The sequence below is a fragment of the Neopsephotus bourkii genome, unplaced genomic scaffold, assembly GCF_033783945.1.
Source record: "Neopsephotus bourkii isolate Nb327-2 ecotype Australia unplaced genomic scaffold, CSIRO-AGI_Nbou_v1 NB_593, whole genome shotgun sequence".
Taxonomy (NCBI): domain Eukaryota; kingdom Metazoa; phylum Chordata; class Aves; order Psittaciformes; family Psittacidae; genus Neopsephotus; species Neopsephotus bourkii.
The window spans coordinates 2,691,139-2,718,259 of NW_026901094.1; the positions used below are offsets into that span (position 1 = coordinate 2,691,139).

General features: G+C 39.0%; 1 protein-coding gene and 1 long non-coding RNA gene across 11 annotated transcripts in view; one reads left to right on the forward strand and one right to left on the reverse strand.

Annotated features, from left to right (window-relative positions):
• CFAP74 (cilia and flagella associated protein 74) overlaps positions 1-27,121 on the forward strand; it is a 274,549-nt gene that overhangs the window by 231,863 nt on the left and 15,565 nt on the right. For 7 of the 10 annotated variants that reach the window (XR_009725186.1, XM_061351676.1, XM_061351675.1 and 4 more), the window contains exons 2-21: positions 4,196-4,346; positions 4,427-4,517; positions 5,820-5,966; positions 6,718-6,816; positions 8,350-8,454; positions 9,616-9,789; positions 10,349-10,459; positions 11,264-11,366; positions 12,110-12,267; positions 13,400-13,769; positions 14,202-14,375; positions 15,862-15,980; positions 16,964-17,030; positions 17,412-17,501; positions 18,228-18,401; positions 19,643-19,817; positions 21,128-21,240; positions 21,603-21,725; positions 22,815-22,936; positions 26,370-26,498. Coding sequence is in view for 9 of the 10 variants with exons in the window: in XM_061351676.1 (XP_061207660.1) it covers positions 4,196-4,346; positions 4,427-4,517; positions 5,820-5,966; positions 6,718-6,816; positions 8,350-8,454; positions 9,616-9,789; positions 10,349-10,459; positions 11,264-11,366; positions 12,110-12,267; positions 13,400-13,769; positions 14,202-14,375; positions 15,862-15,980; positions 16,964-17,030; positions 17,412-17,501; positions 18,228-18,401; positions 19,643-19,817; positions 21,128-21,240; positions 21,603-21,725; positions 22,815-22,936; positions 26,370-26,498 (2,795 nt within the window). In the remaining variant the exon portion in view is untranslated. The other 3 variants (XM_061351678.1, XM_061351680.1, XM_061351684.1) reach the window with 3 other exon arrangements.
• On the reverse strand, positions 3,411-26,752 carry LOC133211376 (uncharacterized). Its single transcript, XR_009725191.1, has 3 exons — positions 26,677-26,752; positions 23,676-23,729; positions 3,411-4,282 (listed from the first exon to the last, which is right to left on the reverse strand). It is a non-coding gene; the product is annotated as an uncharacterized LOC133211376 (long non-coding RNA).

The following is a 27,121-nucleotide window of genomic DNA, read 5'->3' on the forward strand; positions in this document are numbered from 1 at the left end:
TTTTCTTTGTGCAACATATTTGGGATGAAATTCTGCAGTTTGCCCCTGTGCCAGGCCTCATTCCAGGACTGGAGGTGACTGTTTTACTCCAGTGGTGTTGCTCTCAGAGGTGTGCTCCCAGCAGATGCTATTGCAGGTCACTCCTCAGTGGAGTCCTCTGATAGCAAGTGCCCCTCTTGTTTTTTCTCACTGCATCTGTAAGGATGACCTGTTGGTAAAATGCTTGCCCATGTTTTTGCCGTTGTTTACAGGCTGGTGTTGATTTATATCATAGAACAGGGCCAGAAAAATTGGTTTATGTAATTCAATATGAACCACACTGCAGAAGTTAAGATTCCATTATTGGCATGCCTTCCTGCCTAAAAGCTGGAAAGCTCCATATATGAGCTACTATCACCTTGGAAACGGTCAGAAAAGAAATACCAACTGCCTGCAGAAGCACAGTGCACAGACACAGAGCAAACTGAACTGTCCAGTTCTACTCAGTTTCAAACTGATCATGAAGTGGTACTAAAGGAATGGCACTGAAATGCCTCTGAATTTAATTCACAGTAAGAAAAGAGCAGGATTTTGATTTATATCTGCTTGCTCTGTTACCTAGTGTCTCAAAGATGTATCACTGGTGGTCAGTGTCTACAAAATCCGTAAGAGCAGCCAAAGTGTTTTTGTACATCTGGAGCTGGAGTAGAGTCACTGACTTCAGTTGACAGCTGTAAGTTGTGGATTGGGAGATAAGAACTAATTTAGCATATTCAGAAGAACTGCAGATGCTTTCTCTCTTCTTACATCTATATGGGAAATAAAAATCTAGATTGCCTTTCTCTAGTGACAAATTATTCACTCCCAGTGGCCAGGAGATCATGTAGTCAGAGGTATCTGGTAGTGTGCACTCTGAAATGACTGCTACTGATTGGGACTGTTGTAAAATTACAGTAACAAAACATCTGGTATATCTGGATTCAGTTGGACTAACAATTTGAACTTTGTTCCTCTTCAGAGTGACTGTTACACCTATACTGCCTAAAGAATAGCAACTCCATTTCCAATCATCTCCCAAAGCTGTCTCTGGCAGTGCCCATAATCCATTGTGGTTTACAGCAAAGGTGCAAATCAGCTATTCTGACTTAAGCACTGGTTAGTGTTTTAGAAACTTTAGAGGTTAAACTCATTTATTTATTGCTAAAACTAGTTATCATTTTTTGTTGTTATGAAAATCATCCAAACAATTGTAAACTGGGATTGAATAAATACCCTGAATAAAAATATCCCAAGAAACTGAACATCAGTGATATTACCAGGTGTTCTTACAAGTGTTTTCTTGGGGGGAAAAAAGACATGTTTGGATCTTTTACGTTCTGACTACTGGAGTGTGAGAACTGGGAGGTTCAGAGTTAACTACCATTATATCTATTCTAGATCAGCAGAGAGAGCTATACAGCTAATCACTGCATATTTTTAGCCTACATCTTGTAGCTTTAATCCTGCAAATGTATGTAATTTGTTTTATGTAATATGAATAGATGCCATAAAATCAAGATTCCACCATCCATAGAGGTAAGAATGTCTAAGTATTTCTAAAGAATTAGGACCTATAGTATAAGTGTGGGACAATGAATTGGTCACTGTGAGTAATATATGCTCCATATGTGCCAGTGGAAATAAATACTTAGATTAGCAGCATGTGCATGGTACTGAAAAACCAGACTTTACTTCTCCGAGCAACTATAAAAAACTACAGAAACATGAGGAGCATTTTCAGTTAAATACATCTGAGGATGCCTTCTGTCTCTGTGTACAGACCAGTGTGCAATTTAGGTACAGAGCTTTGCTTAAAGAATGATGTCCCATTGGTTTAATGACCGAATTACTTTGAATCTTTGAACACCTGAATTTTTCTAGAATGCTGTTTAGGCCTAGTGCCAGCAGTAAGGGGACAAGAATCTTTGCTCTGAATTGAACTGCACTGTCCCTTAACTGTGTCAAGGTAATACAAGAAATAGAAAAGGAACCTAGTTATTACCAATGAAGAGCTAAAACCTGGTAACCAAACACACAGCAGTGAACAGAAGATTCTTCTGAGGAACAAAGTATTCCAACAGAGACATGTTAAATATAGATATTTGGCTTTGTTGTGAAAAATACCAAAACATCATCTAAATAATTTTAAATTTAGTGATTTTATGTATACTTACAGTGTATTAAGGTGTTACAAGGAATCTCAGACCCAGCAGTTTCTGCTGAAGCTAAAGGAAGCATTCGGAATGTGACATTACAAGTGGGCACCATGATCAGTACACAGGCATTTTGCTATAGCCTTTAATTAGTAACTAATGCTGACATACTATTGTCAGAATAGTCCAGGCTTACTTCAGAGAAGACATTTGAGACAGCTTCATTCTGGATTGAAACTTGGAACTTTTCAGTATTCTAAAGTGTGTGCAGTCCAACCTCAAATCTTTATGACTTTGGCATTGCAGAAAGTCAGGCCAATTCATTAAAAAGATTATTTCTAATTATAACGCCACCAACTTGCTTAAAATTTATAAATGCATGTAGAATGAGCACTAAGCTGAAAAAAACTCATTAAATTTACCTGAAATCACCTGAACTGGTGCTCAAGACGGACTGGGCAGTGTCCCTGGCACAGTTGCTCACCCGTGTGGTAACACATTAATGCCAACAGAAGCGTTAATGCCCTCGGATCTCTCAAGTGCAGTCGTCCTTTGGGAGCACGTGTCAAAGCTCACAGAAATGTATGAGAACACTTGCCAGTCCAAACGGGAAAGATGGTATGTGTTGCAGTGGCTCATATTTTAACTTACACTACTGAAAATAAAATCATCGTCAAGCAAGAAACCCCTGACCAACTGTTTCAAATCTCTGTATTCATTGGCTTGCTCAAACCCGTGCATACCGCCCTGCGTTCCGCGGGTTTAAGGAACTGCAAGGTTAGAAGCGGGAACTCGCTCTGGGGAGCTGGGCTCGCGCTCTGACAGGAGGCCCCACCCGGCGCGCACCACCACCCCGCATGGCGAGGGGGTTCAAGGCAAGCAGCTCCGCCCTCCCGCCGCGGCCGCAGGAAACGCGCTTCCCCCGGCGCCCCTGCTACGGTCTGCGGTGGTTTGCTCTGTTGCCGCGGCAGCGGCGCTAACGGTCGTCGCGCGCGGCAGCGGAGCTGGGCGGCTGTGGGGACAAGATTTGAGGCTCTGAGGTGAGGGCCAGGGTTGCCACAGTAGGTGTGCTGTGTCCCTTGTGCGGGGTGTCGCTGCGTGACAGTGGGGATCCCGTGTCGGGATGATGTCTTGGCATCTGTCGCTGACCAGGGGTTTCCTTGCGGAAGGCCTTCGGGCCTCGCGCCATGCTGTAAGTTTTTCATTTACCCACACTCTGTTGTGTCGGTGTTAGACTCGTGCTACCTGACAGTGCAGTTCAGCAGAAAGTATTCTGGCTGCCGCTGGCGCATTGGCAGCTTGTTTTATGTTTGTGTTACTCTTTAGCACTGCTGGCATCCTTACCTGTAGCCCGTTGCAGGAATTCTGTCTTGGCTTTAATGTGGTTCTTACAATTTAGCCTACCCTGTACTTCAGAGTCCATGGAGTATTTTCTCTGTTCCAAACAGGATAAAATAGATCCTCTCTTCTAGTTCATGTTTTGGATTCTGCAAAAGGATTCACAGGAATGCACTCAAAGCTGAGCCACCACCTTCATTAAAATCAATCAGATATACAAGTCTCTGTATTAGTAAGATCTTAATGAAATGCTCAGTGATGTGGTAATAACTCATTCCAGATGGTATATAGAATTTGCTGAATTCTAATAAATTTTATCACTACTTGAGAATGGTTTACCTAACAGTAGATGGCTGCATAAGATATAAGTGCAATCAGTGTTTGTTGGAGTTGTTCCCTAACCATTCTGAGTAAAGTGGTTGCTAAATGGATAAAATACATTCAGGTTTGTTTTGTTATTGAACTGATAATTATAAAATCTAAGAACTAAAACAGCAGTATCCTTTCTTCTTTATAAGAGATTTATTAAAGTGAATATTCAAAATGTGGGACTGGTATAAAGGTGTGTGATTGTATCCAGTTTTCACATGCATTAATTAATGCTATTAAATCATCTCAAGAGATAGTCACCACTATTGTGAATTCCTAGAGATTATCTATAAAGTATGAGTTCTTTTCTTTCTCAGCCTGGTTGCTTTGAAAGGACTACCAGTATGGAAGATAATGAGAGCAGTTACAGTGAGGTAGAAGAGCAAAAATCTTCTCTACCATTTCTGGAAGAGGAAGCAAAAGAAGACAAAGCTGGTCAGCTCTCTAATGTGGAAGAATGGTGGAAAGGTGAAAATGAGGAATTATTTTGCAAGCTCACCAAAAGAAATTATTTTAATATTTTAAGTACCTGTTTTAATATCTATTAGAATCCAATGTTGAAGAAGAGTTGACTGGTGGTGGCAAGATGGGAAACAAGGACACCTCTGAACACGTTGGAGACAAACCCGGTTCTAGCATGTAAATAACTTGTTACCATTTCTAACAGAACTTCCTTTAAAGTGTTAACTTACCTTTTCAAGAGAAGGTTTGGTTAATTCAGCTGTGCGTCTGTTGTTAAATTAGTCATAGGCTATACAGACCTCTCCACAAAAAATGTTGATTACTGCTATTAATGAGCTGAGTAAGATAAAGACATTCATAATCTGAAGCTGTTGTAGGCATGTACATAGAACACAATGATTGCACCACGTTAATGTGAGCTAATTGGCTTTCCTCAAAGGAGTGTTACGCTAACCAATTTACACTTTTAAAACCCATCCAGCTCTTCGCAGTGATGCATAGTGTTTGGTGGGTATTCCTCTGTGCTTTTGTAGAACATCAGGAGCTGCTGGAAGAAGACAAGCTGGGCTGCTGAAGAATACCAGTTCTGGATTGTCATTTTTCTTAATTTTTATCAGTGGTACAAAGAGTTTTGTACCACTGTGTAAAGTCAATTAGCACAGAATTGGTACGATGACAGATTAGTACTACACTGATTTTTATAAGTAGGTGATCCAGTGGATTTATTCCTGAAGTAAGAAACTGACATTTAACAGAGGTTGTGAATGAACAGGAATTTAGTGGTTTGAACGTGACCTTAAGTAGTTGCTTCTCTCTTCACAAATATGAGTCCATGTTTTGGCTTGCTTCGACAAGACTGTTAATTGCTGCTCTTGAATGACCTGGCATGATGAAAATCTCCACTAATGGTTATTAATATATGTATGTGGGAAGTTGTGTAGGAGATATACCTACTGCCAGTAAATGTTGGTGGTTTTACCATTATCAACAGAGAAATTCAAATACATCAAAATGATGTAAAATTCCCCAAACCTTCAGACCTCTTCTTGCTATAAGTTTAAGAAAACCAAAATGGTAAGAGAGATTAGCTCACCCCACAAACCATCAGCTGTATATAATGTTTTAAAATAGTTTAGAATGTTCCCTCTAAAGTTTTAAACTATTGCTCAGGAAAAGTAGAATCTGTAAACCCCAGGTATAATCAAGAGGAGCCATATATGTCAAAACCAAGACATATAATTAATACATTAAATGTGGGTCTAAAATGTCCAACATTAGATACCCAAGTCTAAAAATCTCAGGGTTAGGGTTAGGTGTACAGATTATGTTTGTTTTTTCTTATTTATACTGGTCATATTTGTGACTGTTCTGCTAGCACAAGAGTAAAACAGAAAACAACCCTCAAATGTGTAAGTGGATGATGTACAAACTTCATGTGACTTTTCCATTTCTTATGTTTTCATGTGCTTCAATTCAAAGGGAAAGCATGGAACAAAATTTGGGTGACATTAATAATGTTCAGGCCATGAAGCATAAAGATAGAATCTGCTTATTGCGCTTACAGAGGAACCTAAAAGAGCTCAATAACATAGCCAGAAAAAAGGAACTTGAGGTCCAAAAACAAAGGTTAGTGTTTAAGCAAACATAATCCATCAGCATAAATCACCATCCAGTACTGGGATACTGCATCTGTTAAAAATATTAGAGTTTATAGATTCGTTTCGGGACAGTAATGTGATTCAAACACTTGTTTAATATAATATATTCAATATATCCCAAACTCTTGTAATGAATTAAGGATCAAGGATAAAATTTAATTATGTACTTGAAAAGATGAAATCCAGAAGTGAATGTTGAAGAGGAGGTGTTTGGTCTGGGAGAATTTGATGTGAATTAGATGTATGCACGCACAATCGTGCTGGTTCAACAGTCAGCTGGAAACATCAAGTGGAAAATTAATTGCAAACATTTTCTTTATTGTGATGGAAATGTTGCATTAGAATCAGTGAAGATACTTCAGGCACTCAAAAATGAGTGGTTTTCTATGTTAAGGTCACAAAGATGTTCTTTAGTAACAAATATACCTGAAGAAGGCTGATATAAGAAGATGCTGTTTATGCTGTTGTCTTTTTTGGTAATATCTGAACTATGGATGAAGTCAGAAAAAACTCTTGTTACATTTTTCTGGATTTTTGGAGAAAATGTTTGATGTTAACAAGGGCTTCTGAAGAACCTCAGAGTAAGATCATAAAAGAAAAATTGTGGGGAGTTGGGGACTTGAAGGAATCCTAGGTTTGAATCTTGCTTCCAAAATTAAGAGTTTCATCAGGAAGAGTAAAGAATTTACAAAGATGAATAATCCATTTGTTTCTTGCAGAGACAAGCTGAGTACCTGTCAACTGCGGATCAAGATGCTAGCAAAGCGTCTGGATTATGTAGGCACTGAAATTGAGAAAGAGGAGGAGGCTGGCAACGTGTAGGTAGAGCGTATTTCTGGATACCAAAGATTACAGGCATTCACTAGGTTTATCTGTATGTAATTAATGAATAATGGTGCATTGGCTTGGGGATTGTTAATCTCTAAGCGTTCTGGGCTAGAGGTAATATTCTGTCAGGTAAATCAATGCAGAAAGAAATAAGAATGGATAGGAAAGAGGCATATATTTTAAAATATAAAAACAAGAGGTTATTTACCCACTCCTGTCAATTAACATTTATCAGGGTCACAATCACTTCTGTTCAATGTGATGAACCAACACCAATGTGATATGGCAATTTCAGTGGTCATGGTTTTGCTTCTCGTAATTATTCCAATCAAGATTCATATATATATATGCTATTTCTTTGGTTGGTTTGTATGTTTGTTTGATGTTCTGAAATGTATGGGTGCCTCTCAGGAATAGTTCTGCATACAGGAGCTGTGCTGAGACACTTGTGCTGTAAAGTGGGAGGCAATTCACTGTGCTCTTCACATTTGGTTTAAATAGAAAGAAGTGGGTGGCTTGTGTACCAGGCACCAGTGCATTGTGAAAAAACTTCGCAGCTGCATTTCATGACCTGTGTTAATCTTCAAGTTAGTCTATTGGTGAATGATAGAATTATAAAGGTGGGTTAGCTACCAAAATGGAATAGCTGCTTAAAGAAAAATGATTAGTTGAATGCTAATGAACTTCTTGATGGGTGCTGGTACTCCCTGTTCAGAGACAGTAACAACTACTAGCAAAGACAGATAATCATTGTAGTTCTTATGCTTGTGATGGGTCAAATTGTGAAGTCTAGACATGCAGAAAAACAACAGTTCTCACAATCTATTACATTTAGCAAGTGAATAGTTGAGTAAAAAGACTTGATACATTTCTAGCTTATGCAGCTCAAAGGCATCATGTTTTAACAATAAAGAAAATACCAGCTACCATTAGCATCACTGATGCCCAGTACAAAAATTCTGAAGTTCGAGTAGTAACTTCAGGTAGAAGATCAGTTTTCAGTGTTAATTTAGAGGAAGGGAGTTTATGTTGAACATAGTTCACTGTTGATTATGTAGTACACTATCTACTGGTTTTCCTGGATAGAGAACACCAAGGATGATAAACAGCTGTGTGACAATGCTGCCATTGTAAGTGGAATGCGTGTGATATTGTAACACCTTTTTAAAAGCAAAATCAGCCAAAGTTCTCCAGGTTCACCTGAACTTATTTTCATTAATATTAGTACTTTTACTAGTGAGAAATGAATAGTCACATTAAGTTACAGTCCATGCTTTTGAAATCAATCCTCCTCTGTACATTTCAACCAACATGTAATGGTTTATAGAAAGCTTCACTTTTGAATGAAGAACAGATACTTGGAAGGCAAAATAAAAGACTGCATAAATTAGAGGAATTCTAATACATAAATCTCAGCCTTAAAGCTATTTTCCATTGTTGCTGATCTTGGGAGAGGGGTGTATTAATTTTTAACCTTTATTAGTTCCAGTTTCTTGCTGATTGTTTCTTTTTAATGTTAACAGTGCAGCCTTGTCCCACCTTTGGGCTGTGCACAGGCAACTGTGCACTGAACTGGAGCAAGAGAAAGATTTGGAGTTGAAAATTGCTTTGACAATAAAAGATGATACGTAAGTGAGGGAATGAGAAGACAATGTGATGGGAGTTAATCTTTATTATGTTCTTCATATACTGTATTAAACAGCATATTAAACAGTACTGTAGTGATTAACTTTTGAATCTATTGAAAAGTTAATCACTACAGGAGTTGTTTGTAGATGTTGAGCTACATCATTTGAGGTCATGTGAGGTTGGCTGCAAAACAAAGGACCTTGAGAGCAATTTGTAGCCTGAACAGTCCATTGCTTAGGAATTTGGTTGCTGTGGCTTAGTCCCCGAGTTGGTTTTACACACATAAATGAAGTTTTCATTTTATTTAGGTTATGCATAAAATGTTGACCTAAACTATTTTAAATGGAAACTAAGCTGGACTAAAGTAAACCTGCTTGTGGTACTGATTTCTGAGCATAAATACTTCTTTTATAGGGCATAAGGAAAAAGATTGAAATTGAGAATGATGGAGACATTGTAGTGATCCTGTGTATGTTTATGCTAAGCTAACATTACTTTTTAGCTGCACATACTAAATTACTTATATAGAATAAAATGTCTTGCAGAAGGCAACAGGAGAGTGTGTTTATATTTTGACACCAGAGATGACACTACTAATGCCCCTACATCAAAGGAGGAACACAAGCACCAGCTTATAGATGTGCTTAACCAAGTGGTTAACCAGAATGCAGAGTGTTCTGCTGCAGCATTGTATTATAGCTTTAAAATGCTTGAGCTCTTTATTGTGTGATTAGGAATAACTCTTAGTAATCTGTTTATATCTATCACTATCATATCTCAATTCCTTCAGCAAAGCATAGAAGAATAAAAGCTATGGCCTGTCCCTGAAGTTGTTTACTGTTGGAGAAAAAGCTATTTTCCTAATTTTTCTGATTTTCTAATGTGAATTTGGAAAACAGAACCTTGAACTTTTTTTTACCTCTTTTTTTTTTCTGATATTTTTAATGTCTTTAAAATGAAATATAATATTAGATAGGAGCATTGGTGTGAAAGGTACAATACCTGTGTCAGTAACAGGGTATGATTTACAATATAATTGAAAAAGACAAAATAAAACATGGCTAGATTTTCATTCTCTCTGCCTTTACTTACTCAGGAGCCTGAAGTAAGTGGAAAAAAGTCAGCATTTCAGTGGAAACAATTCACACTTTGTTTTAAAGGTTTGAAATGTGGCGCATAGAAACTGAGCAGGGAAAATATGAAACTCTTCATGAGCGACTTAAAAAAGATGAGGAGGAGCTAGAAATGAAATACCAAGAACAAGCAGAAGTGCGGATTTGGGAGGCAAAAATAGCAGCACTGCAAGCAGAAGAAAATCAGCAATCTAGAGCAAAGTAAGTGCCTAGAAGACAGAGTCTGCTTCCTTTCTCTTCATTATTTTTAGCCAATTCACTATTTCAGGTGTTGAGAAGATTAGTTAATTCAAATACTAGTGGTATTGTGTTTCTTAGCTGGGTGTTGCTTCAGGAGTATTTTATGAGGAAATGGAATTAAATTAAGGATTGCCCACAGTCTTGCAGTTGTGCAGGTAAAGACTTCTGAGCTATGAAAACAAATGTGCTAAAGACAAACTGTGAAAGCTTTTTGTCGAAGGAAATTAAGTTTATTAGATCAGACTGACTGTGTGTGTCTGCATTTCTGTTGGCTTCCAGGATCTTCTGAACTGATGGTCAAGTTCACTGGGATTTCTTGGAAAGAAAGCAGGCACCATGACACCCCTTATTAATTTGGCTGTGGGTTTTGTGAAAACAAGAAATTGTACAGGGGAAAGGCAGAGACTAATGTCCTCCAGCACATATTAATAAACTCCCCAACCTCACCCTTAGGTGTCATTGTGTTAAAATCAAGGTTTAGTTACTCCTGTGCAACTGTTGGTTTGCCCGTTTTTTGTAGAAAAGAGAAGGAAGCCCAGAAAGAATATGAAGAAAAGCGTAAAAAAACACTTGAAGATGCCAAAAGGAACCATGAAAAAGCATTTTGCTTCCTGAGAAAGAGCATGGCAAGGTGATTGTTCACTCCTTTTCTGTCATTGTACATCCTCTGGTGTACAATACTTTAGTCTTTGGAAAATACTCATTTTTCTGCTAGCTGTGTCTTACGTTATACTTGGAAATCTGCTTCAGTACGAGTGCTGTGAAGCAGCCAAATCTTACATGGCAGAGAGAGACTTGGAAAGAAGAAAATCAACTCACTGTGCTGAGACAAGCTTCAGATTCCTTGTAGCTGGGGACTGTCGCTTTGAGATGCAGAAGGGTCTGACTATTTATAGACATTAATAATAATTTGAAACATATATATATATATGTAGTATACACAGACCCTCTTTCTAGTTTACCATTATATTAGCTGCAGTATCTCAGGCTTGATCCATGGCCACATATTGCTATCTTTAAGAGTCCAGAGAGTTTCTAGGGTTTATTTTTACTGTGGGTACAAGTAATTGGCTTGTATAAGGTTCACTATGTAATTGTTTCAATATTGGCTATATGAGCAACACCTGGGTTCTTACTTTATTTTAGTAACTAGACTTATGTCATCACGTGGAACACATTCTTCGCATTCAAAATTTACGAAAAAAGTTGTTGAGCAAACTAGTTGAAAGCCTGTTGGCACTTGAAGCTTGAGCAGTACCGAATATAGAAGAGTCTTCCAACTGTTCCATTTTACCCACACCCAGCAGCATAGTAAACACAGAGGCTTACAGGAAGAATGTTTGATGACACTGACAATTACTACTTGTCAGGTTAAACATTCTAATACTAAAAGCTTTCCAGGATATGAGCCTGAAAGATTTTACTTTGCTTACAGAATTCGTGAAAAAAATGCAAAGGAAGAAGTGAAAACTCAGGAGCATATGGAGAAAAGGATACAAGCTGTGCTTTCCCTGAAAACCAGCCTAACTTCCAATAGGGTACTGCTGCTGCCATGGCTTAGGGAATGAAGAGATTGACTTGTTAGACTGCTAGGGTTTAATGCAAGTAATTTCAGTTTTCTTATCAGAATTGTTGTGTGATGCTGTCAGATCACCAACCAAATCTCCTCCAAATGTGGAGATTTTAACCGTAGGAGTAATGGTGTTAGATTTGTATGGGCAGATTTTAACACTTCTACTTGTGGAGTTTATTCTGTCAACAATATAATGGTTCTGGTAGGGTAGCTCCTTTGCAAATGATGCATACTACAAATAAGGTCTCTGAAAACTCAGCCAGAAGCATTTTCAGCTATTTGGATCCCAATGTGGAAATGTTTCATACAGAGAAAACACACGGAAGCAAAACAGTTACTTAAGAAATTCAATAATGTAAATTAAGAATTTCTGAGCTATTCTGCTTTGCTTTTCTACTTATGTTCTGTAGAATCAGAGGGAATGATCTTAATTTAATACCATTTTGATTAGAACTCTATCTTTTCACATTGCTTCCTTGAGTAGCATTTCAAGGACAGGCTAGAAGGGTATGGAAGTAGCCCTGACCTCGTTAGAGCTTTCTGCATCTCAGCACACCATGACTGCTGTGTATGTTAAAAACAGTAAGTTCTACTTCACAGAAATCTGCCACAAATTTATACTTGGGTAAGGGCACCAACACTAGATTCTCAGTTTTATATTTTTTAGCATGCGACTCAACTATGTAACTGGTTTCTATGGCTTCATAGGAAAAACTCCAAGCTCTCCAGGCTTGGAACAAAGCAAAGGCCTTAGAGGCAGAGAAGAAGGAGATGAAAATGAGGGAAGCTATTCTAGCAGAAGGAAGCAGTGTTGCCAAGGAAATTTTTCTTCGTAAACAACTGCTAAAACATGAAGAAGAGATACAGTAAGTATTCATATCTATATCAAAGTTTCAGCTACTTAGTGATGCTCATGCAGGAATATGTTGGAGCTCTTAGCCACATTCTGAAAACGTGAACATCTAGGATGCTGTCTCAAGGGAGTGAACTCATGTGCTGTATGTGTGATATTTGTAGAGTCTGTTTTAAAGTGATTTAAACTTTGAGCTTAGGTGTATTATTCAGAAAACTATAGTTAGGAGCCAACATTCTATTAGTAGTACAAAGAAGATAAACTACTCCAGGAGGGAAACTCAATGAACCTAAACTGGATACCTGAAGTAACTGAACTCTCCTTTGAGCTTCTTCTGATTGAAATTACTCCTTTGCCTTTGTAGCAAAGTTGATAGGAATGTACCTGCATCTCACCTTAATTTTTGTTTTTAACCACATAAGATGAAGAATTTGAGCTAAAATACCAAACAGGGTGGCTGAAGTGTATGTTTCTGCATGCTGGATAGCCTACAAGTGCAGTAATCTGTAGCAAATGATAGAAATTCAGTAAGTAAAGATTCAGTAAGTTTTAAGTTTTGATTAGATAAAGCTTAGCTCTTAATAGCTGCATACCACCACTTCTACCATCCCTAAATATGTTCTAAAATTCACATTAATAAAAGAATCATATCAGTTTGTAGAGATCTGCTGGAAATATCCAACTCTTATGTTCAATCCTTTCCACCTTGCTTGCTTTCTCCCCTTTCCTGATTCCCTTTGCAGGCCAGGGAAGATGACAGTTTGTTAGTTTTATTGTTAGTTGTGTCATGTTTCTCATGGCAGATCTTTTCTAATTTCATCTACTGTCCTGCTAATCTGCTGAGGAGCTGCTTAGGTAGCTCTCCCAAGGCTCTACCTTTCTCCCTTTCTGTGAAGGGATATTCTTAGTGTTCTCTATTTCAGCCTCAATATATATTTGTGAATTATCTGCAAAAGGAAGTAACCTTTTAGTCCACAAAAATGTAAAAATAGCCTCTAAATTGCCTAGTCTCTTGACACAAATTACCACTGCACCCAATTTAAAGACTTTCTGTTTAGCTTAAAGGCTGAAAAGAAACTGGACTGTAGTTACTATTCGTAAACAACCACAGTTGGTTTAATGTTTCTTCTGACATTGGATCACAGAGCTTTTAGAGAACAGCAAAAATCAAGAAAAATTGAGATTGTTTCTCAAATCCTGCAAGAAAAAGCTTCTATTCACAAGCAGAGAAAGAGCCAGTACTGCACTAAGGCAATAAAGGGTGGCTGTAAACCTGAGGACTCTTTCCCATGGAGAATGAAGACACGGCAGTACATTGAGAAGGCCTGCAAACATTCAGCTGGAGCATCAGCTACTTCCTTTGCTGGTGAGAGAAGTGCTTCTGTGGGAGAGATTTCTGCAGAAATACCCCACAGCATGTTCAGTGAAAGTGGTGAAGATGAGGAAGATAGGGACAAGATCCTAGTACAGCCAGAGTTCCCAGGACGTTGGAATCAGGAATGTGACTTGCACAAGGTAAACACTGTGATATCTCTTATAAAAAATAGAAAAGGGAAAAAAAAAAAGTGGATGAGATACTTTTGTAATTGACTCCTTGTGAACTTAGTCCTTAAAAAATGTTGATGGTATCCATAAAAGTATCTTGATATATTAGCAAAGCTTCATTTGCCTCTCCAGTAGTTGAGGCCACCTGAATTAATGACACTGGCAAGTGCTGCTTTGGAACCTTGCTTAAAACCAGTAATTATCTATTTCACAGTTAAAATGCAGACTTTAAGTTAGCACATACGTGTACAGATTCAGATATAATGACTCTTGGACACTATTTCTGTAGCGTTTGTTCTCTTAAAGAGAGAACGATACTTCAATTTTAGTTTGGAGGTATGCGAACACAAACTGATCACACTTCTAACCATCGTGGTGGTTTTTATGGGTGTTCCTTATTAGATACCTCAAGAAGAAATGGATCTAAAGCAACTGGCTACAAGGGTAATGAAAAAAGGAATTTCTCAGAAAAAAAAGGAGGAATTCCCAACTGGAATTTTTCACATGCAAATAGTTTCTTCTCGTGAACATAAAGGATGTGCTTTCTATAGCAAACCAAGCTGCATTCATTTCAAGGTTAGTGGTCATTCTGCACAGGACCTCTAAAGATGATGTGTGTCTCTACTGTATATATATACACCAATGTCTTTGTCCTGGGTTCAGCAGCAGCAGTCATTTTTCTCCTTCTTATTAGCTACTGCAGTGCTGTGTTTTTGACTTTCAGCCTGGGAACAGTGCTGATAACACCGATGTTTTTAGTTGCTGCTCAGTAATGTTTACTCTGACCAAGGACTTTCTGAGTCTCATGCTCTGCTAGGCAGGAGGGGAAGCCGGGAGGGAGCAGAGACAGGACACCTGACCCAAACTAGCCAAAGAGGTATTCCATACCACAGCACGTCATGCCCAGTATATAAACTGGGGGCAGTTCCCAGAAGGGCTAGATCACTGCTCAGGTCGGGCTGGGTATGGGTTGGTGAGTGGTGAGCGGTTGTGCTCTCTTCCCTTGTTATTTCCCTTATCATTATTATTGGTGGTAGCAATAGGGGTTTGGTGCTGTACCTCAGTTACTGGACTGTTCTTGTCTCAACCCGTGGGAGGTACATTCTTTCAATTCTCCTCCCCATCCCTCCGGGAGCAGGGGGAGGAAGGGAGGGGAGTGAGCAAGTGGCTGTGTGGTTCTGGGCTGCTGGCTGGGCTTAAACCAGGACAGTCTTGATCAAAATTCTGTTGCATTAGGAAGAAAAGAATTTCTTGTTGTCTTTCATAGGTCTTCAGTCAAACCTGAAACAGTACTTGCCTTTTTCTTTAGCAATCTCTTAGGTAAATCATAGCCAGATTAAATCACAGAATCATAGAATAGTTAGGATTGGAAAGGACCTTAAGATCATAAAGTTCCAACCTTCCTGCCATGGGCAGGGACGCCTCATGCTAAAGCATGTCACCCAAGGCTCTGTCCAACATGGCTTTGAACACTGCCAGAGATGGAGCATTAACAACTTCCTTGGGCAACCCATTCCAGTGCCTCACCACCCTCACAGTAAAGAACTTCCTGCTCATACATCCAGTCTAAACTTCCCCTGTTTAAGTTTTAACCTGGTACCCCTGTCCTATCACTACAGACCCTAACGAAGAGCCCCTCCCCAGCACCCTTATAGGCCCCCTTCAGATAGTGGAAGGCTGCTATGAGTTCTCCACACAGCCTTCTCTTCTCCAGGCTGAGCAGCCCCAGCTTTCTCACCCTGTCTTCATATGGGAGGTACTCCAGTCCCCTGATCATCCTCATGGCCCTCCTCTGGACTTGTTCCAACAGTTCCATGGCCTTTTTGAGAACACCGGAACTGTACACAACACTCCAAGTGAGGTCTCATGAGAGCAGAGTAGAGGGGCAGGATCACCTCCTTCAACCTGCTGGTCACACTCCTTTTGATGTGGCCCATAAACTACTTAGTTTTACTACTTAGGTCTGTGAAGCACAACTGTGGTAAAAGCAGCTGCTTTTGTCATTACATGTGTAAATGTTACTTCTGTAATTCACACCAGCTGTTATATTTGGTATTTCAAGGATTTTGATGTTGGTCAAGTCTACAAAAAGAAGATAGTCTTGATAAATGCATCCTACAGTGTTAGTTGCTGCAGACTAGTGGGGATCAGTGAATGGCTCAAGGACTTTATCAGTGTTCAGTAAGTAAAATTAACTGTAGTCTAGTTGCTTGTTTTACCTTTGTACCACAGCAGGAGATGTAACCAAATTCTGTAGCAAGTGAAACATTTCAGTAAATACATCTAAATTGCTATATTCTGTTCTTGTGTGATGAGGAAAAGAACTGTGTCTCAGAGCTGAGAAGCAAGAGGTTTACAGAGCCTGGGCTGCATGTCATTGGTGGTAGCAAGGGAACAGTCCCTGACCTGTGGAAAGCAGTGTACACCTGTGGTGGTTGCCAGCCTCAGCAAGTAGAGAGCTGTTTTCACAAAAGTCAGACCATTTTAAAAAAGGGGAAAGGGCCTCAGTTGGTACAAAGAGGTAAAAGGGAACCCAAGTTTCTAGGGAAAAGCAAATCTTTCACAAGCCACCATCCTTCACAGCATGATTCTGACCCCATGTCCTGATGAACATTTTACTTGTATCATGGAGTCAATGGAATGAGGCACTGAAATGAATGTCAGTTTCCATTCAAGATGATCTTGATGCAGTTTGCAGCAAGCAGCACATTCGCTAATCGTTTGCAGCTACCTGCTTGGGATTTTTTCCCCTGCTCTTCATGTCCTCTTTGGACAGGGGAGATGTTACAGAGCAACACGCAAAATGGGTAGTGGCAGAAGACTGCTTCCTAGTTGTTCAAATAGGTGTTGATGATATTACTGAGCCCCAGCTTCACCTGTTTGGCTAGAGTCTCTTCGTCTGTAGCAGGAAGGCAATAATTTTTGCCTTTTAAAAGCACTTTAAGACTTTCCGAGTAAAAGCCTTGGTAAAGAATCAGCCTTTGTAGTTTTACAATTGCAGCAGGGTTCTGTAGCTCACCATTAATCTGTCACTCATTCTGACTTTTCTATGTAATTAATGCAAATGAGGGGCAAAATCAGTAATCTGCCATTGTTCCCAGAACAGGAGCTGGATGTTTCATACATAGCTCTAATTTGGAGTTTTATGTTAATTATCTCTATAGTTTTGACCCACCTGGAAAAATGTCTCCAGGAATGTCGTGTGAGGTTGTGGTAACATTCAAGCCAATGGTGAGTGCTACTGTAGTCCACTGGTCGATTAAAAACATTGATTTAACTGTTAACAAGGAAACAAAATGCCTTTCTAGAAAAGGTGGTCCTTGGACAACTGCATGCATGTTGGAGCTCTGTTGAACTGTTAATAAGGCATTTTCTAAGGGCATGTTTTAGAAAAATGCCTTTCGCTAAGTGTTCCTGGAGTATGTTTTGAAATTTGCTCCAGATCAAAAGATTTGTATCTCATGGCTAAAGCTACCGGAGACTTTAAAGCGGAAATGTAGAATCTGTACAGATATATTTAAAAATATTTAAGAATGAATAAAAATATTTTTCATCGGAATATACAGGCTAAATCTCTGCAAAGTACTTGGTTGGGATTTTATTGTTTCCTAGATAAACAAAACTCTGGAAGGAGAAGTCCTGTTTATGGCACAGACAGGTTCTTTTGCTGTCCCACTGAAATGTACAGCCAAAAGATGCATTGTAAGTGACTGTTGAAAATTGATAACACAATTTTATGTTGTGAATGGAGGGAAGAGAAATAGTGGCTGGAAATGAGAGGTTTTTTCCCTTGGATATTTTGGAAATTCCATCCCAGACCTGCAGTACTTTAACTTCAATATCCTATGTAGACAAAAATCACACAGTATCTTTCTATCTTTTCTAACATTTATAAAAAGCATATAAGACCTCCTTTCTTTCAGCATCTCAATCTTCTGAAAGTATGATAATGAATTTTAAGTAAAGAATATAATATTCTTACTGCTAAGAGATGGATCTACAGATAGCACTAACCTTTTCTAGCTACCTACCTTGTGGTACAAACTAATACGTAGTCACTGTATAATGTTAAATGCTGCTTGCATTTTTCTTTAACACAAGAGTAACAGTGTTGAATTGGAATGTAAATATGACCTACTTCCAGAGTAACTACCTGAAGACTTATGCAAGCTGCTACTATGAACAGAATTTAACCTGTTTTTTCCATTGTCATACACTGGACTGAAATGGAAGTGGCTCAGTTTAACAGGATGTTGTAATGAACTGGCTTCTACAAAAAGGCAGGCGGATACCCACATTTCATGCTGTTGTTTGATGACTCTTTGAAATAAGAACTTTGAAGTCTTATTCTTGAAAAGGTGGATGCTCATTTAATGGGTATTGCTGACTATCTAGGACAGCAGTAATTAATGGTTTATCTTACCACAGCTGGCACTAGATAAAGAGCTCATTGACTTTGGTAGCCATGTGGTGGGAGAGACAATTTCACAGACCATCAGCCTGACAAACAGTGGAGCTTTGGGAGCAAGATTCAGAGTTCTAACGTCAGCAGGTGATAGACATACAGGCAGACCAACAGCAGAATCGGCTCATGGAAGAACGGTAGGCTCAAAAGCATTTCCCTAAATTAATAGAAAAAATCTCCTCTCTATTGAAGGCTGTTACCTGAAAACTATAATAATAAATAATGTTAAAAGAATTAAATTAAGAGCTCTCAAGCCAATAGTGGAATGAATGCAAATGACTGTAATATAGTGTCTTGTGGAACATTCTATGTGGGGATGAAGCAGAGACTGTTGAAGAAACATACTAAAACTCAGGCATTTGGTGCACAGCTGACAAAATGTGTCGTATTAGACCTGCTATTTATTGTTCCTACAGCACATCAGTTCCAAACTTGACAAGAAACTGAGGAATCCTAAAGCTGTACTACTCCATCTAGCAGATAATTTTAGGTGAAAAGCACCAAAAAGAAAAAAATCCAAACAAAGCCAACTACCCACCCACTGTGGTAGGAGCTCATGCCTTGTAATTCCTGTGTTAATGACTATCATCGTCATGAATGTTCCTTTTTCCGCAAGTGTCTTATAGGTAGTACCCATAAATAGGTTTCACAGGCCCTTGACTGGAGACAAGATCACTACTAGGTTGCATGTTGTTGTTATGAGGTGCTTATGTGTTCTTGTGAACGCAATACACACACTTCATCTTTGTTCCATCAGTGCAGTCTAATTGCTTTGGTTTTTGAAGAGCAATTGGGTCAGATGGTTTTCAAAATTCTCTGCTTGATAATCTAATTGATTTTTAAGTTCTGAGAAGAGGGTTGACCGCTGGAAACACTACCTTGAATAGTATGTACAGTGAAACTGTGGAGTTGCTCACCATGGTGTTCGACTCTCATGCTACCTTAAAAAAGATGGCTCAAATAAAGAATTTGTGAAAGTAAATACTGTATCCACGGTTCTCCTTCTGTATTCTATCTCTTGCAGGTATGTAATAAACAGAAGTATAAGTTTAGCAGTCTTAGTTTTGACATAGAGCTGCCTGTGTTTCAACAAGAAAAATCTTGATTCTGTTAACTGTGAATTAACTGACACTATATTGTATGGCTCCCATTATATCATTTACCTTTTTAGGGCAGCCAGCAAAAATTAAATCTGTTTATTGACAGAGGTCTAGCAGAATGTGCAGTTTTCAGAAAGTGCAAGACATTTCTCCATTTATAATGTGGAACAGTTCCAAGAAAACACAAGTCTGATTTGCAGCTGCCTGATAAAATTGGAGCTGGTGCAAGCTAGGTGAACAGTCACAGTAGAAAATATGTTTTCTGTATTTCCTAATAGGTTGCTCAAAATCTCAGTGACTCTGTCCCTGAAAAGGAAGTCAGCAACAGTCCTGTGAATTCTGTGACTGAAGTGAAGGAACAAATAGGTTCTAACCATAGTGAAGAAATGTCCCACTATGCAGCCCAGGTGGAGCCACAGAGGACTGAGACCAGCCTGCGCAGGAGCTCCACAGGTAAGATTGCTGGTCTAGAAAGTTGACAGTGCAGTTCCTCGGTAAAGCATTATCCCTTTGTAGAGTTCCCTGTAAAGAACTGTGGAATTCAGTTTGCAGAGTTACTCAGTAAATTAAGTAGTTCATCGTTCTAATAGTAATGTTATCTTTCTTTGTGTGCTGCCTCACAAAAAATGACTAAAAATAACATACTGACACCATTATATCAAAAGCAGTAGTGACTCTCGCTTCTCATTAGTGATCCATAATTCAGTCTCAGAAGAATACAGAAACCAACTAGCTTACAGAAAATGCAAAATTGTTATAATCATTCTTGTCTCAGCAACTGAATACTCACTGCTCAGAATAGAAATCCACATGACAGGTTTATTTTTATAGTCTGTAATTCTGGGAACAAGGAAGCAGAAAGATGAACCTCCGCAGCTGTTTTCCGTCTCATTCCTGATGTTTACTAGGTGCTTAATGAAATCCAGTGTGTAGAAGAGACTTTCCTAATTTCTTTATATCTGTATTCTTTAACATTTCTTCTGGATATTGATCATTCCAACTTTAGGAAACTAAGAAGTTCCATGAAAAAGCTGCATGTGTTTTTTGATTTTTAAATCTGGGATCTGTATTGTGAAATAGAGTGATTCCATAAATTGTGGTGGCTCTCCCCACAGAGCACATACCTTTAGAGATGTTTTCAGACCTTAAAACCAAATGTATATTCCATGGCTGTGGCATGTGAACATACCTCATGACACCTTGATCTTTTTCCTGGTTAATATGAAGCAGGTGGTTGCCAGCTGGTTACAGCCATACAGTCCAAAATTAGCTTAGTCTCTCTCCAGGTGCATCAGTTCAAGGCACTTTGAAGCCTCAGTGGGAGACTGTTTAATTAGAAGCAGTTATTATTGCAGCTGTTTGAAGATCAAGTGAAGCAACACTTCCACCTGCTTTGCAGGTCCTCCTGTCTGCATTGCCTAGTCCCACTGAAATTGTTCTCAAAGCCTAGTTCATGCTTTCAACTGAGTTTTCATTCCTTGATGTAACAATCTTCAGTATAAACTTCAGCCTACTGAAACATTAATACTATTACTCTGCAGTGGAAGGCTCAAGTGCCTAAGATAGGCCTTTTGGACTAGTGCAGAGATGACCAAACAGATTTCCTTCTGGACACTTACTTCTCTGTCACTAGTAAGCATTGTTGGATTTGCAGTACTGACCAAAATTGATGTACTTCTGCTCTGTTTGATATTTTCTAGTGAACAAATTCACACATCCAGCATTGTGTTGGGTTTATATGTGGGTTGTTCTTTTTTCCCTAGAACATCTTGGTCAAGATCCATTGAATTCCAGGTCAGATCTACACACAGACACTGCACATAATTTAGTGGAATTTTCTCCTGAAGAAACACCAGCTGAAATTATGCTTGGAAAGGTAATGAATATCCTGAGCTACAGACAGGACTTTCACTAGTCTAAGTCTACGTCAAATAAATTGCTTTGGCTTTGGTGGGAAATGCTGAAGTGCAGAGAATCCTAGAATCCATTTCTAGCCCACTGGACTTCACTGTATCACAATTCTTGAAATGAAATCACGTGACACATTTGCCCTTTCATTTGATTTATAAAGACTTCATTTGAGTTGGAAGATTCTGTATACTGAATAGTGTGTTCCATCTAGTTATAACTGGGTGTAGTAGACTATATAATGAGTATATATTGCTGCTTTATTTCAATACAAGTTATAGCTAGCTGCAGTAATGCAGTCATTTTCATTACATTCTACTTCTTGTTTAGGTTACTGAAGGTGAAATTGGACCCTTCAGCTCAGTCAAACTTCAGATCCTATTTGTGCCAGCTATCCCTGGGGATGTGCGGACAGAGTTTGTGATCATGTTTGACAACTCGGACTGCAAACCAGTGAGTGATTTTGTGCAAGACTTGCTTCAAAACACTGTATAAAAAGAGTTTTAAATCCTCCTACTTCTGCTTTCTCCAAGAATTAAAAGAGCTGGGAGTGCTACATTAGAAACAGGAGAAGGAGGGAGAGGACAGATCTATCTATGAGTATTACAAGAAATAACAAGGTGCCACGTGATTCTGTATTATGTGGTTTGATGGGAAGTAACTGTAAATCATGGTCCTTCTTTCGATGCAGTGTTGTTATTAAACCTGTGATTGTCTTAAATGTAAATAATCATGCTATTCCTATTTTAGCAGACATCATACTGGAAGACATCTAATGCCTTGGAAACAGATACAAAAGTATTCTTCTCTACTCCCAGCCCACATAGTTTATTTTTTTTTCTGAGATGTCAGAATTGGAATTATTTAGCATGCAGTAGTGAAATTGATGTGTGAAAGCTGGAAGAGATGACAACTTCAGTTACCACTTCAGCTATATTTTGATTCTACACTTTACTGGAAGCCAAATTCTGCCTGAGAACAGTTCACAGAAACTTTCCAAAACAAAACCCAAAACCTCCCAAGCAGCTTGGTAAGCCAGTCTTGGCTCTGCAGGTTGAGTCTTCTACAGAAGGAGCTGCAGACATGTACTGAAGGATCATCTCATCCAAGCCTGAGCTCTGTAGTCACTGCTGTCAGGCCTGAGGTGGTTGTAGGAAGTACAGCACTGTGCTGCCATCACTATGTTTCTTTGCTGGCTAAACAAGCTGCAGCCTCTTGAGTTTCTGCATTATGGCATGTTCACATAAGCTAGATGCACTTTAAATATTTCTTTTTGGTATCATGGGCAGTGTGGGTTAGGGTTAGGGTCATGTTCTCCGACAAAGAGCCCAAACCAAAGTATAATTATTTTTCTGCTGTGACACCATAACATCTAGGGTTTATCTCTACACATTATTTTCATAGCTTTGCTTAATTAAAGAACCTGTTGCAATATGACTAAGAAAATATTTTACTCAGCTGTAGTTTACAGCAGAAATTCTTGCTCTGTCTAGATCTGTAAGAATTTGAGACCAATAAAACTAATAATTTATGTATTAACAGCTGTGTTTCAGTGCCGTTGGAGTTTCTATGCATATGCCAGTTTGGGTGCCCAATCCCAACATTGACTTAAAAATCTGTATGTATGACAGACTCTATCAGGATTGCATTGTCATTCAAAGCAGGTGAGTGACCCTTTCGTTATCAGCTGCCTGATATAGTAGCTGGGTAATGAGATCTTAAGTCTTAGGTGACGCCTTGAGGTTCCATTATGCCAGGCATGTCCCCTTGTCATAGGAAGCTAAAGAACAGTTTTGGTTTTCCATGGCATTTCAGGAGGACATCCTGATTGCAACCCCCTGTGTTCCACACTGGTGTGGAAATTGGACTTGGATATCTAACTATCCCAGATTCCCAGACCAGCAGTAGCTACGAAGCATCTGGGTTAATATGTGCCTTTCCACTCCTACAAGACACCCTGTATTGTGTCTATTCTGTGGAATAACTGTAAGGCCCCCAGGGAATCGTCACCTCAGAGTATGATTGTGTGGAATTTGCACACTAAATATCAGGGAGATAAATGTGTCTGAACTTAAGTGCATTTTGGGTATAATCAATTAAATCACAGAACATTATGAAAGGATATTTTGTTATTTCTCATCTCTTTTAATTAAAATCCATAGGAGATTATGATCTGGAAAGCCAGGCTCATGCCAATTATTTATTGAGAAGGTCAATCACCAGTCTTTCTAGACTTGGGAAATTATGCCAGATAAATCGTGTTAGTCCTTTTGCATCTGCTATAACATAGGCAGGGTAAAATTTCTCCTTACCCATATAGGCCTTAAGCACTGCACTGGAGTGAAGCAAACCTTGGAAGTACACATAGAGTAGTCAAAGGGCAATTTAAGGGGGAAGAAGTACATGGGTGTTTCTGTAGTCCAAATCAGTAATGGCTGGAGACTTCTTCTGTTTGCACTGTAACATAAAAAGAATATTTTGGTCCATTGTCTCCAAGAGCTGTCACGCTATGAGAGTGTGTTTAAATGAACTTTTATTTGTCTTCAGGTGCTTCAGGTTTCTTTTCTCTACCTAATGCAGTCACTACTGCATGCTTCTTTTAACAATTTGCACTTCTTGGATTCTATTTAAATAGGATTAGGGTGGGTTTGTAGGAGGGTGGGGGAGAGAGTGGTTCTGTAGAAGGCATCCGTTCTAAACCACTTAGCTGAATTACAGGCTGCAGAGATTCTTCACAGTTGGAAAGAATTGAGTAAAGCTGTTATCTCAGAAATTCACCTTACAGATATGACAAGCTCAAGTTGTTATGTAAGTGATTTTATTTGGTCTAGATAACCCAGGCATAAAACTGGGAAGTATAGCAGCAGAATAACTCTTTTAATGAAAACTTAAGATTTCAAGGGATCCCAAAGATAGACGCTGTCAAATTGCTCAGGGCAAAATTCTTAACAGAGGGAAAAATCCTGCTATTCCTTTGCCAAGTTTCACTAATTTAAGAGCACTTAATATGTGGTATGTGCCTTAGTACCTTATCACCTTAACAAAATCAAATCTTTGATTTATCTCCCAGTTCTCCATAGCTAGAAGGAATTGTCACTGTTACACACTTGTTTGGGCTGAAATTCAAAGTATTTCATGTGCCAGAATATCCTGTCTCAACTTTTTATTCTGCAAAAGTAGATAATGTCCTCATTCAGATGTGTTACCAGAGAAGCTTCTTCCTCTAGTAGCTATTGACATTTTTCTGTAGAATGTATCAGAGGATTCCTCATTGTACATGGTACATGTCAAACCACTTCTCAAACAGAATGAATTTCAACTGTTGAAAATAGGTAGAAATTACTATCAGTCAAGAATAATTTCTTAGGTTGGACTAATAAGTAGCTTGCAACAGTGAAAAACTGAGGAAGGTGGTCTGGGGAAGGTCTACGATCTGGAGCTGTGCTCAGACAAAGGATCCAGAGCCAAGGACAATAACCAGGCTAGCAAAGAAGCCGTCAACATACCACCAAAGAGAATAATTTTTTTCAACAGCTTTACATGTGAAAGGTGTATCCGCTATAGAGTTACTATGGTGCTGTCTGTGCTAATGCTTGGAGCAACCATTCACTGAAGGACAGCAAAGGTACCACAGCCCAGCTGGAAAGGCAGCTTGTCTGACAACTGCTGGAAGCCTTAGCTAAGGAGTCTGAAGTTCAGATCCAGTAGATGTGAAATCTTATTTGCATAACTTCTAGAACAGACGTTCTTTAATTAAATGTTAATTACATACTTAAATACTCCTGTTATTCACGAATATTCTTACAAATTTCTGCTCCAATCCCTAACCAGTTGTAGCAATAAAAAGCCAAAACAAACCAACCAACAAATAAAAACTCTAAAACACTGACAGAAATCTTTAGATATCTAGGGCAAAATGTGACCCAGACCTGAGAAAGGTGATGTGTTTGAATAGTCCTTTGTTCACCACCAGCACACACAAACATCTGCCAAAAGCAGGGCAGAAAGAACTTGCCTGTATCTTCTTGCTGCTGAGTTCTATGACACTGTAGTCTATAGCAGATGTAGAACACCAAGTTTTCAGGTTAGATAGCTCTGGCATGTAAGTGCCCAGCAAGACCTGTGAGACTGCAAAATGTAAGTTAATACTGGTTGTGTTTTGGGGGTTGATTTTTATTTTCTGGTCACATTGGTAACCAGGCAGTATAAAGGATGAAAAATCTCTTGCCAGAATCCTGTCCAATACAAATCAGTTTTCAAAGTATTTTCTTTGGCAGGTTATAATCTGCATTGCTTTAATGAAGTAGTATATACTTCATTATATACTTATGACAATCTTAAATTGTCAACAGTCAGAAATCATTCCTGGCTCCCAGTACCACATGCTGTAGCTGTTGATTTAGAGCAGACCATCTGGACTGACAGCTTGTAAACCAGTCCAGGAGAAGGAAAATGACAAGCTGAAATATTTGTAAACTGCTTGGCAATTTTGCACTTCGCCATGAAATTCCAAAGCAGGGTATGGTCTATGGCTATCACTGTGCTATAATATGGGCAGAATTCAGCAAAGAGGGAGATGTTTCCCAGCTTCCAGTGTACCATTCAGAGGGCAAACTGATCACAGGTTTTAGCAGGGGAACTGGCAGTACCAGCTTATCTCCACTGTGACTTCTAGCCCTGTAGAATCTCTGCTGTTGAAGAAGTTATGGGAGAACTGTGAATTCACATCTATTTAAAAAGTCACCACAGTTTTAGGGACAAATGCCAAAAGCAGCTGTGATCTCAGTGCATTTCAGGCATCAGGCAGCCCCACCACCTGAGGTTGAGTGTTTTTCTTGCCTTTTTAGGTTTAAGTTTTGGTACTGAAACTGTTGAGATAATTATGATGATAGTGAAGAGGACTGGAATTCACAAACTTGGTACTTGTTGATGGTTTAGGTGTATTATGCTCTCTCAGGATCAGTTTTGATTTTTCTGAGTACAGGCTGGGACGTTAAGTGCTTGTGAGCTGCTGAAGCAAACTCCAAGAGCAAACGTTGCTGAGATGGCTGCACAGGTACCCTCAAAGCCACCTAAGAGTGTCTGATCTGTTTGCAGAGCAAAAGCCACGCTACATTTGAAGTTTGAAGTATGCAAAGAATTGAGTAAGCACATGGAGCTGCTTCCAGAAACAGGTTACATCCAAGCTCAGGCATCATTCAGTGTGCAACTGAAGTTTCTGCCCAGGTAACAACTTGAATCTTTTCAGTTTTTAAAACAGTGTGTGTAGGAGGCTGTCAGTGGAAAACCTGAGAAGAGTTTTTTCTGGATTTCACACTGCTGGTGTCAATGCAGTCCTAGTCTCCCTCTCTCTCCCTCTTAAGTTGCCAGTTGCTCAAGGAGGAAATTAACTTGGATCACATACCTGTGAGGAAATGCTCTTCCTGTGGTGACAGCAGCAGTGTGAAAATCTTTGCAGTTGCATTCCTGGTAGGCTGTTCCTGTTTCTGTGGGAAGCTACTCTTATACAAGAGAGAGGTTATATAGGCAGGTGGCTACTTCATGGATCACTGATTAAATAATTTCTGGACAAGAGCTCCTGTGCTTGCTAATTAAGGTAAGAACAGTTGGGCTTCCTGCTCATATCTTTCCTACCCATAGACATGTTTCTCCAAGATATGAAGGTATTGATCTTGAATTTCATGTGGTATTTTACATAACATCTTCTAAGATGCTAAAAGCCTTATCCCAGCATTTCTTTTGTCCATTTACATCTACATCTACATATACAAATGGAACTCAGTTATAAGAAACAAATAATTCATTTTTTCTTTATAATTTGAATAAAGAGCTACTGCTGACCATTGTTT